The sequence below is a fragment of the Hyperolius riggenbachi genome, chromosome 10 (assembly GCF_040937935.1).
Source record: "Hyperolius riggenbachi isolate aHypRig1 chromosome 10, aHypRig1.pri, whole genome shotgun sequence".
NCBI classification, from domain to species: Eukaryota; Metazoa; Chordata; class Amphibia; order Anura; family Hyperoliidae; genus Hyperolius; species Hyperolius riggenbachi.
In genome coordinates, this window is record NC_090655.1 from 51,822,608 (window position 1) to 51,835,213 (window position 12,606).

A 12,606-nucleotide genomic window follows, 5' to 3' on the forward strand; every position below is an offset into this window, starting at 1 on the left:
CGAGCGGCCTTTCCATGTCAGTTCACGGAGGGTGTCTCCGTGAACAGCCGGAGAGCCGCCGATCGCGGCTCGCCGGCAAAATGTAAACACGCGGGGAAGAAATCCCCGCTGTTTACATCATACGGCGCTGCTGCGCAGCAGCGCCGTAGGGCAGATCGGCGATCCCCGGCCTCTGATTGGCCGGGGATCGCCGGCATCTGATAGGCGGAAGCCTATCCTTCAATGCGCAGGACGGAACTCCATCCTGCGCATTACGGAGAGAGGGAGGTAAGGAGGCAGAGGGTGGAAATGGCTGCGGAGGGGGGCTTTGAGGAGCCCCCCCCCCCCTCCCCCCCGCAAAACACAGATGGCCGGCGGCGATCAGACCCCCCCGGCAGGACATCCCCCTAGTGGGGAAAAAAGGGGGGAAGTCTGATCGCCCTGGCATAATACTGATCTGTGCTGCGGGCTGGAGAGCCTACGCAGCACAGATCAGGCAAATCACCCCTGGTCAGCAAGTGGTTAAAGGACCACCATCAAGAAAAATTGTATAGTGTAAAATACATGAAAACACAAATAAAAAGTACCATATATACTCGCAAGCAAGCCGACCCCCCAACTTTTACCTGAAAAACCAGGAAAAAAGGATTGACCCCCATATAAGCCGGGGGTAGGAAATGCTGGCCGTGTGATCCCCCCCCAGTGTGTCCCAGTATAGCTAGTATAGTGCCCAGTATAGCAAGTAAAGTACCCAGTATGGGTCGGTAATCCCCCAGTATAGCTAGTAAAGTGCCCAGTATAGCTAGTATAGTGTCCCAGTATAGCTAGTATAGTGCCCAGTATGGGTAGGTAGTGACCCAGTATAGCTAGTATAGTGCCCAGTATAGCTAGTAAAGTGCCCAGTATGGGTAGGTAGTCCCCCAGTATAGCTAGTAAAGTGCCCAGTATAGCTAGTATAGTGTCCCAGTATAGCTAGTATAGTGCCCAGTATGGGTAAGTAGCGACCCAGTATAGCTAGTATAGTGCCCAGTATAGCTAGTAAAGTGCCCAGTACGGGTAGGTAGTCCCCCAGTATAGCTAGTAAAGTGCCCAGTATAGCTAGTATAGTGTCCCAGTATAGCTAGTATAGTGCCCAGTATGGGTAAGTAGCGACCCAGTATAGCTAGTATAGTGCCCAGTATAGCTAGTAAAGTGCCCAGTATGGGTAGGTAGTCCCCCAGTATAGCTAGTAAAGTGCTCAGTATAGCTAGTATAGTGTTCCAGTATGGCTAGTATAGTGCCCAGTATGGCTAGTATAGTGCCCAGTATGGCTAGTATAGTGCCCAGTATGGCTACTATATTGCTCAGTATGGCTAGTATAGTGCCCAGTATGGCTAGTATAGTGCCCAGTATGGCTAGCATAGTGCCCCAGTATAGCTAGCATAGTGCCCCAGTATAGCTAGCATAGTGCCCCAGTATAGCTAGCATAGTGCCCCAGTATAGCTAGCATAGTGCCCCAGTATAGCTAGAATAGTGCCCCAGTATAGCTAGCATAGTGCCCCAGTATAGCTAGCATTGTGCCCAGTATGGCTAGTATAGTCCCAGTATGGGTAGGTGAGTGGGTTGGTTTTAGGTAGTGCCCCTCCCCGCTCCCCCCGCGGCCGCTGCTGCTATTACCTTAGGCGGCGCCGGTTCCTCTATCCCCGTCCTGCTACGGTAACTAATTCACAGCAGCGCGCCCCTCGCCGGCTGCTGCTGTGATGACGGAGGAAACCATAGAGAGCGGCTTCCTGTAGCGGCAATATGTATCGCCGTTACTATGGGAACCGTTCTCTATGGTTTCCTCCGTCATCACAGCAGCAGCCGCCGAGGGGCGTGCTGCTGTGAATTAGTAACCGGAGCAGGACAGGGATAGAGGAAGTGGCGCCGCCTAAGGTAATAGCAGCGGCGGCCGCGGGGAGGGGTACTACCTACCCACCCACCTACCTATACTGGCACATGACTCGCAAGCAAGCCGACCCCCCAACTTTTGGGCCCCTTTTGGGGGGTGAAAAATTCGGCTTGCTTGCGAGTATATATGGTACATTTCTCCAGGAGTATAATGTGCCATAAATGACTTTTCTCCAATGTTGCTATCACTTACAGTAGGTAGTAGAAATACTGAGAATCCCCCATGAAGAGATGGACTAATCAAACAATAACAACAATACCATTTCTATAGCACTTTTCTCCCATAGGACTTAAACCGCTTAGGCTCTCTCAGATTCAGTAATTGGTAGTGGGATGAAGTATTCACCCAACAAAAGTTATATTTCTGCAAATGCCAAACTGAACAGGTGGGTTTTCAGTCTGGATTTAAACACGTCCAGAGATGGAGCTGCCCTGATCTGCTGAGGTAAGGAGTTCCATAACGTAGGGGCAGCATGACAGAAGGCTCTGGGACCGAAAGTTTCCAAGTGGACTCTGGGCATGACTAGATTATTAGGACCTGTGGATCTGAGATTGCAGGGATTGCTTGCTACACAACTGTAACATTTCTCAGTGTTGTAAATGTCAGTAGGCCGATCTTGAATAGAAGTCCTCCATTTTATAGGTTGCCAGTGAAGGGAGTACAGGACTGTTGTTATGTGGCAGTGACGGGGTTGGTTAACAGTCTGGCAGCAGTATTCTGTATAAGCTGTAGGCTGCAAAAGTCCTGTAGTAATAAAGCCTAGCTGTAAGGACAATCCAACCGCATACAAAGTATTGACTAACAAAGGACTCTCTAATGCCCTCTCATGGTTATAAAAGGTGCTGAAACTTTATTTAAAAAATGTATTTGCCTTTTTATGTGGGATGAAACTATATTAGCTATAAATAAAAAAATGCAATAAAAAACATTTTATTTAGCTTACCTATCCTGTTGTTTTAGCGTTCACTGTGAGATTTAGAAGAAATGTAAATTGAAAAGAAAAAAAAAAATAATGTTTCTGCTGGTTACCGTTTCAACCCAGCTTAGTGTTAATATTCCCCCTCCCTACTGCCACAGATTACTGTCCTTTCCTCAGCAAACATCACCAAACAGACTTACATCACTGTGCAAACTCTTCTAAGGGAGAGGGATTCAAATACCTTCTAGTCATAGTATCTTTATATTATCCAAAATAGGAAGTGTTTCATTATTTGCATGCTGAGATAAGCTTGTTGCTGTTGGTAAAAAAAACAAAACAAAACAAAAAAACGAAAAAACATTCCCACAATCCTGTTTGTAATGCACAGTTCATACAGTTAGGCAAAGGCAACAAGACCAGGTAAAAAGAAAAAAAATGGGTAACATAAAGGGACCTATTAAAAAAGTAAGTGTACATATATTTTTGGGGCACTGTTTTGGCGATTTTTTATTTTTATATGTTATAACCCTATTAACAGCTTTAGTGGCGTGATGGTGTATCTTTTTTCCTGCTCTCAGCATTCCAGAGTCAAAGTCTTCTATGCACGCTATTTCCCACAGTAACATTAATGTCAGTTTTTCTTTGCCATTTATAAGGCTGCAGACCACATTAACAGGACACAAACATGACATTGACATGCTTAGTTTATTAGCTGCCAGTTACTCACCGACATAGCTCCATGCTCATTGTTGTTACTCTGAAGACAACGCAGCACAAAGACAAAAAGAGGGAGATGTTAGCAGCAATGACATTTTAGCAGGAGAAATCGGGGAGCTTGCATGCTAGAAGCACATGTAGTAATGTTAGTCAGTTAACAATGATGCATTATCAAATGTATACATTGTATGGGGTCCTGTGCTCTACTGCAGGCAGACAGAACCAGTGCTCTCAAACTGATAAGGAACTGCAGTATGCTCAATGACAAGGAATTATGGGTACTTGCAGCTTTCAGAAATGATAAGACTCAAGTTGCCTAAAGGCATCATGCTCACCCAACCCTTTTACCTCTACCAGCATCTTGTGTGTTTGTTTTTAGAATTAGGGCAAACACTGATTTGATTTTTTTTTACACATGCCAGATCAAGTTAGTCTACGGATCTACCTGCGGTATTGGTGAACGGCTGCCAAATCCATGCCCACCTCCCATTTCCAACAACAGGAAGGAGAAGTAATAGTCATGCCCATTCCCATATGAAACAATGGAAAGGAGCGTGAATGTTCCAAACCGCAAACAACTTGTTGCACTGGCATTTCAGCTACCCTCCAGAAGCCTGAGACCCCAGCCAGAAGTGTCAAGACAAGACCTATAACATTTATATTGTGCTTTTTTCTGGCATACTCAAAGGGCCAGAGCTGCAGCTACTAGGGCGCGCTCAGCAGGCAGTAGCAATGTTAGGGAGTCTAGCCCAAGGACTCTTTACTGTATAGGTGCAGCTTACTGAACAAGAAAAGCTGAGATTTGAACTCAGGTCTCCTGTGTCAGAGGCAGAGCCCTTAACCAGTACACTATGCAGCCCCTATCTGTGTGACATTTGAAGAAGGTGATAATTGGGAGTATGAGGTTATTCAGAGAGATGGTTATACGTTTATTTGAGTGTGGTGGGGATATCTGTAAATAACACCTACTTTAACCGGATATAGTGTACGACTTATTGACCAAAACATTGAAATCCATATTTATCCATGATGAATCCCCTCTTCCTCAATCTAATACTAAAGGGATTCCGTCCCTATTATACTTATACAGGCACCATTCTGTGGTTTATGGCTGGATCTCTGCAGGCTCCGGAGGAGGGATGCCTGTGTCGTCATAATAGCCCAACTTCCCAATAGGAAGACCACACGTACCAATCACCCTACTTTCGCCGCTGACTGGCGTGGCAATCAAAGCCCCTAACACCCCCATAGGCAAATGCAGGGGGGGGGGGGGGGATTACAGCTGCCCAAAATCTCCCCTCAGACCAGGGCCGGTGCAGTGTCTGGGGACAGGCACAAGTTAAGACACCAAAACATTTACAGGTATCCTGCAGCTTGCAGCGCACAGCCACCTTTCTTTCTCTGCTACAGTCTGTACAGAGCATGGAGCAGCAGTGTGTGTACAGAGCATGGAGCAGCAGCGTGTGTACAGAGCATGGAGCAGCAGTGTGTGTACAGAGCATGGAGCAGCAGCGTGTGTACAGAGCCTGGAGCAGCAGCGTGTGTACAGAACATGGAGCAGCTCTGGGTAGCTTAACAGAGTCAGGTAGGAGCACAGCCCTGTGCCCTGCTGTGTGAATGCTTCACTTTCCCCTTCATTACCAATGTTGGCTGTATCCAAACTGCCTCTGATCGATCCCATTGTCGATCGGGAGCACATCAGATATTTAGGAAATAATTGTCAGATCCTGTCACTTGGACAGGAAATTGCATTATGTTTACCCAGCATGATGTCCTACCATATTATTATACTGTATTATGCATGGTTGAGGAAGACCTTTCAGGAATCCCCCCTTGAAAATCCTGGGTTTGCCCCTGCCCCATCCTTCATTCTAGCGATCAACAAGCTTAAAGGGATACTGTAGGGGGGTCGGGGGAAAATGAGCTGAACTTACCCGGGGCTTCTAATGGTCCCCCGCAGACATCCTGTGTTGGCGCAGCCACTCCCCAATGCTCCGGCCCCGCCTCCGGTTCACTTCTGGAAATTCTGACTTTAAAGTCAGAAAACCACTGCGCCTGCGTTGCCGTGTCCTCGCTCCCGCTGATGTCACCAGGAGTGTACTGCGCAGACACAGACCATACTGGGCCTGCGCTGTGCGCTCTTGATGACATCAGCGGGATCGAGGACACGGCAACACAGGCGCAGTGGTTTTCTGACTTTAAAGTCAGAAATTCCAGAAGTGAACCGGAGGCGGGGCCGGAGCATCGGTGAGCGGCTGCGCGGGCACAGGATGTCTGCGGAGGACCATTAGAAGCCCCGGGTAAGTTCAGCTCATTTTCCCCCAACCCCCTGCAGTATCCCTTTAAAGAGGAACTCCAGTGAAAATAATGTAATAAAAAAAGTGCTTCATTTTTACAATAATTATGTATAAATGATTTAGTCAGTGTTTGCCCATTGTAAAATATTTGAAATTCCTGATTTATATTCTGACATTTATCACATGGTGAAATTTTTACTGCTGGCAAGTGATGTAGCTGCTGCTTGCTGTTTTGGCAGTTGGAAACATTTCCCACAATGCAACAGGGTTCACAGACAGGAAACTGCCAAGAGTAAGTACTCAGAATTTCTTTGAGGGAGGGGTTTCACCACAATATCAGCCATACAGCGCCCCCTGGTGGTCTGTTTGTGAAAAGGAATACATTTATCATGTAAAAGGGGGTATCAGCTACTGATTGGGATAAAGTTCAATTCTTGGTCGGAGTTTCTCTTTAAATTTATTACAAAGTTTGATTGGGGGGTTGATTGTTCTATGTGCAGTTATGTCACAGCACCATCCTCAGTCCAGCCAAAATCTTCAACTGACTAGAATGGCAGTTATCCTCCATAGGAATGCCCCTGATAACGCCCACTTGTACCACGTAATTTTATTAACTGTTGTAAAAAAATCCACAGCATAACTCACCTACTCCTGGATCACTTCACTTTCTTTTCCACCCTGTAAGCTCTCTCGTTCCGCCGCCGTGTCCTCTTGTATCTGCTGGCATTTTCACTGCTATGGTGCTGACCTGGAAGTACTACAGTACTACAGGGTTACTTCTGGGTCAGGGCTATAGCGGTGATGAGGAGGTTATAAAATTACACGGTACAGGAGTACTATAAAAGCTATAGGTATGCATTAACCAGCAGTTCTGGTGCATGTTTGGCTTACAAGGGCATAATGCAATCATTTGTCAGTATACAGAATTGATGCAATTTTGGTCCTTACTTTCTAGACACGTTTAAAGGGAACCTTACCTGTAAAAAAAAATGAGTTTTACTTACTTGGGGCATCTACCAGCCCCCTGCAGCCATCCTGTGCCCTCGCAGTCACTCATGGCTCCTGTGGTCCCCCGCTGCCAGCTAGTTCAGTTTTTGCCAACTGCGAGTCGGCCGGCCGCCATGCGTACGTTTTTACGCATCCCTGCTGGTGCAGGAAGCTATTTTTACGCTTTACGGTTGTCATGCGTAAAACTTTACGCATGACACCCGTAACGCGCAAAACTGTACTTGTTGATGTCTGCAATAGCTTCCTGCACCCGCAGGGATGCGTAAAAATGTACGCATGGCGGCCGGTCGACTCCCAGTCGGCAAATACGAAACTAGCTGGCAGAGGGGAACCAGAGGAGCCATGAGTGACTGCGAGGGCACAGGATGGCTGCAGGGGGCTGGTAGATGCCCCAGGTAAGTAAAACTATTTTTTTTTTTAACAGTTAAGGTTCCCTTTAAAGAAAAAAAAAACTGGTAAAAATAGCATAATGAATAAAATTACTTATATTTTTAACAATATAAATTTATAAATGATTTAGTCAGTGTTTGTACAATGCAAAATCTTTCCTCACCCTGATTTATCTTCCGAATTTTTTTTTACAGATGGCAACATCCGAGGGCTGGTTCACAAGGACGTTTTGCTGACATTAACGTTTTTAGGGATCTACCGCTGTCCCATGCAAGTGAATGGGAGCATTTACTACAAGCTTTTGCAGGCTTTCATGAAAGTCTAGCAGTTGATCCCGGTGTCTCATCTTGTCTCAAAAGCAACATGCAGCTTCTAGGAGGTGTTTGAAAGCCAGCAAAAGCCACTGAAAGCCCAGCCTTTCCCTATACTTCCTGCAAAAGCCCAGAAAAACGCAACGCTCTCCTGAAAGCCATTAAAAGCCATTAAAAGCTTAGCTGTTAAATGCTGGCATTCTTGAAAAAAAAACAAAACACAGCAGTTGAACGAGACGCTGAGCAGAAGCCAGTGTGAACCAGTCCTTAGTCCTGTCAGGAATGTTTGTTTACTGAGAGTTCTGAAGCCAGTACAAACAATACCAGGTCTCTCAGAATGCTCTGGGGGAGGAGAATTAAAGGACTTTCGAGGCCAAATACAAAAAAAGTGAAGTACCTGCGTCATGTTTGAATGCACAGAGGACGCCATCCGTGCAGTTCCGCCGGGTCCCCGCAGTGCAATCGCAGCCCCCCCCCCCCCCGGCCGCTCCCGACCACACAGCACGGGTCGGGCTCTCCTGCCTCTTGTAATATGGCCGCCGGAGCAGGCTGTCTCCTGTGCGTGGATCGGAGGAGAGGGGGGGGGGGTGAGTCCCTAGAGCTGTGCAGCCGCATTCGCGATTATGCAGACTGCACAGCCGCGGCCAGCTCCGGCAGCCATAGTAAAAGAGGCAGGAGAGCCTGACACTGGCTGTGGGGTCGGGAGCGGCCCGGGGGGGGGGGGGGCGATTGCACTGCAGTGACCCTGCGGAACTGCACGGAGGGCGCAGATGGCGTCCTGTGTGCATTTAAACATGTTGCAGGTACTTCACTTTTTTTTTTTTTATTTGGCCTCGTAAGTCCTTTAAGCATATCTAAACAATCTATACCAATATAATGCACCAAGCACCGGAACTAGGGGTCCCATAGCAGCAATGTAATGCAGCGCAGGGCGTGTATTGGTAATTCAGGGCTCCGGTGGATGCTACAACGTGGAAGGGGAATAGTATAACGCTGCCAGAAGGTTTTGCGGCAGTATGAAGAGCAGACAATTCGGCTTGCCCTGTGCCCAACTCACCGGCGACGCCTTCTGATTTAACAATCTTCTGTCATTAGAAGTCCCGATGCATTTAGTATAATATTTACCGTAGTCATTTTTAGTAAGCTAAAAGTTCATTCATTTCAAACGTTTTCCGTTCTTATTTTCAAAGCCTTTCTCCGCTCTACAGATGCCGACCTGTACCAGGAGTGTTAATCGGGGGGAGCGATTTACACCAAAACGTTTTAGTTTACCCAAGCTGAGTGGGCAATGTAATTTATCCCGTCACAGCATAAATTCATTTCTCGTAAAGTCCATTTTCATACAGGCTGTATCTGCAGACAATGCTTGTCACAAGGCTTGCTCTGTTCCCTTGGCACTGTGGCACGAAGGAAGAAAACAGTGTCAAGTAATTGCCAGCTGTCACTGACTGGCAGAAACAGTGCCAATTTTTAATTGTCCCTGAACATTTCTCTCCCGACAAGTGCCTATTATCTGATTTGTTAAGTTATTGGCCAGCAGGGCACAATATGTTCTGTCTGTTGTTACAGAAACTCCTAATGCAAAATGATGAGCATGAAGCAAGGTATAAACACAGAGATAGCAGGGAAAGGGAATGACATCTAAATACAGAAGGGGCAACGCAGGAAAATATTTACAGCAAACCTGAAGTGGAAAAGTATGATATAATGAATTGAATGTGTAGTAGGGATAATGAATAGAACATTAGTAGCAAAGAAAAGAGTTAGGTTTTTATTTTTAGTTATATCGTTTTTTTATGACATTGCATCATTCTGTCACAGTTGCAGATTTAAAACCACACTCTGTCTTTTAAGCTATAAAACAAAGCAGAAATAATGGCCCTTTGAACTTTCCTGCAGTAAAGCCTTATCGCAAGCTGTCTTTCACCGTTTCTTGGCTGCTTAAAGAGACACTGAAGCGAAAAAAAAATATATGATATAGTGAATTGGTTGTGTACTATGAATAATTACTAGAAGATTAGCAGCAAAGAAAATATCCTCATTTTTATTTTCAGGTATACAGTGTTTTTTCTAACATTGCATCATTCTCTAATATGTGCAGATTACACAACACTCAGCATTCAAAATGATTCTTTCAGAGCAGTCTGTGAAGTAATGACCTCTCCTCTGGCAGAGGAAAAGTTATTAGTTCACTTACAGTTGAGATAATAAAAGTCAGATAACAGCCCTCTCCACGACTTTGAAAGTCGTAGAAATTAATGGCTTTTTTGCATAGAGATAACAACTAGAGTTTCTTAACTCTTCCTGTACTGGAAACAATTAGAATGATATGTCTGATCTTAATGTTTTATTTCTTAGCTGTACTACACATACAAATCATAATATCATCAATTTTTTTTCGCTTCAGTGTCTCTTTAAGTGCTTCAGGAAACAGGACTGTATCCAACCAAGTTGGGTTGAACAGCTCAGAGAAGCTCTTTTGCATAGATAACTGAAGTTTTTTTTTAACTCTTCCTGTACTGGAAAACAATAGGAGACCCTTTTCTTTGCTAATAATGTTCTATTTCTTAGCTGTACTACACATGCAATGGAAGCAGATACTATTTCTCAAGATTTTTAGGATCTGCTTCGACCGAGGACTTTTTTTTAACAAGTGGGAACCGAGCCGGACTGTAACCGATTGACTGTAACCAATTCAGAATACTAGAATACCATAAGCATGAGGCAAGCCTGTCATGGCCGCCGCCACCCCACCACCACCACATACACACTCGCCAATGCTGCCTGTATAGCTGCATGCATCAAGTGCCAACAATATTTTTTCTCCTATAACAACTTTATGTCCATGTCCAGCCATGAGAAGTTCAGCCATCATATCCCTGCAAGTCATGTCTTTTCATCCACCCCTCATTCAGAATCTGGCTTATTTATCCACTTCTGTCTCTCTCACTCATGATGTGGGGCAAGAGACTGGAACTGGTGTGACAGCCAAAGCAACGGAGAAATCACACTACAGAGATCAGGCAAATATGCTTCTCTGTGCTGACATCTACATAGAAGGGGAGAAGAAGCAGTCTGAGTGGGCAAATAAACCAGAAAAGGGGGCTAGAAATTGCCTTCAGCCCAATATCAACAGTGCCCTAGTTCCTCATTTATACCCAGTAATGATCCCATTATTGATTCTGCCACTTTGGATAAACATCTGCATTAAGAGGTAGCTATGGTGAGCTTTACACAGGAAGCTTCTGACGGCTGAACACCATGGCCCTAATTCAATTCACTTCTTCTCCCCCCAGGTGATATTTTCACACATAAATCAATAAAATGCCTTTTAAGTCACCAGTAAGCAAGAAGGTACTTGGAATCATTTTGACAGTACTTTTATTACTCACCGTATTTTTTCGTACTATAAGATGCACCTAGGTTTAGAGGACAAGAACCATGAGATACAATACATACTAAACCTGGTGTGTCCATGTTCCAGGACCGTCTTGTAGATGTTCTCCCCCAATTATTGTGTCCTCCTGTGTCCCCCATGTGTCCTCCTCTGTCCCCCATGTGTCCTCCTCTGTCCCCCATGTGTCATCCTATGTCCGCCATGTGTCCTCCTGTGTCCCCCATGTGTCATCCTATGTCCGCCATGTGTCCTCCTGTGTCCCCCATGTGTCATCCTATGTCCGCCATGTGTCCTCCTGTGTCCCCCATGTGTCATCCTATGTCCGCCATGTGTCCTCCTGTGTCCCCCATGTGTCATCCTATGTCCCCCATGTGTCCTCCTGTGTCCCCCATGTGTCATCCTATGTTCGCCATGTGTCCTCCTGTGTCCCCCATGTGTCATCCTATGTCCCCCATGTGTTCCCTTCTTTCCCCCTACATTGCGACAAATAAGCAGTTCATATTGGTGAGCCTTCACAAGTCGGGGACTACCTGCATTTTGGAGTGACTTTTTCTCCTGATTTTTTGGGGAGAAAAGGTGCGTTTTATATGCCGAAAAATACATTACTTGTCGGTACCATTTAAAATTGCAGAATGCTGAAAGGTTATTTTAAACAGAAGTTATGTCTAGGGAAAAAAAAACCTTAGGAGAAGATGTGAATGAATGAGGACCCTGCTGTTCCTTATCTTGCTTCCAGTGTTCCATTTTCCCGTTACCCAGGAAAACATGTAAGGCGATCTCTGATTGGTTGTCAGGAGAGGAGTAGAAAAAGCTCTATGGCCATACAATACCAACATGCCACAGAATGTGGGCTGAGCTAATGAAGAATAAAGCAATTCATTGAATAAATATGGTCCCTCCACAGTAGCCTAGTGATAGTATTTATGCCTTGAATGTACAAAAGTACAAATGTGACTTGTGTTCATGTTATTTCAGAGATTAATACATCAAAGTCAGCTTAGATGTATATAGACGGCTATAGGAGCATTAGTGGGCATTTCTGCTGCTTGTCTTTACCTGGAAAGATTATAGAAATGTAATAATGTAGAAAAGAGCAATAATCTTTAACTCAATGTAAAGAATATGATTATACAAAAGGCACATGCCGTCACTGCCGGGATTAGGGGGGTTCAGAATCACAGCTACTCAAAAGGGGATCAGCTTTAACCATTCTCCATCCAACATGAGACTATATCAGTCACATTACAGCACAGATCAATTTTTTCTACACCAGCAAGTCAAGGTGAACCAGTTACATAAGAGCAGAAAGAGCCGTGTCACATTGGCGATTCTATAGAGGTGATCACCATTTATTGCAATGCAGCCTCTTTCTGGTGATTTGTAAGAGATTGAGATGCAGCATCCTTCTGGTCACATGTGCCAACTATTTATTTTATTTTATTTTTTATGCTTTGTGTGACAAGGGTTTAAGCACAAGTATCAGACTCAAGGCCCGCAGGCCAAACGCTGTAGCAGTAATGCTATAGTCCGCAGCCCGTACACATACCAATTGACTGGCAAAATCCAAAGTGTCAGATAATTATGCGCAAGCACTTTCTTCCCCTCCCTTAACCCACCTGCCAGACACTGCTCAGTCACATTGCACTGCTGTTCCTCCT

At 45.3% G+C, this 12,606-nt stretch overlaps 1 protein-coding gene across 7 annotated transcripts in view; it reads right to left on the reverse strand.

Annotated features, from left to right (window-relative positions):
* EXOC6 (exocyst complex component 6) overlaps positions 1-12,606 on the reverse strand; it is a 386,110-nt gene that overhangs the window by 115,333 nt on the left and 258,171 nt on the right. For 5 of the 7 annotated variants that reach the window (XM_068258176.1, XM_068258180.1, XM_068258177.1 and 2 more), the window contains one exon: positions 3,556-3,585. The exons of the other annotated variants lie outside the window; for them this stretch is intronic. In XM_068258176.1, the coding sequence (XP_068114277.1) occupies positions 3,556-3,585 (30 nt within the window). The remainder of the gene's footprint in view (positions 1-3,555; positions 3,586-12,606) is intronic. 7 annotated transcript variants of the gene reach the window in all.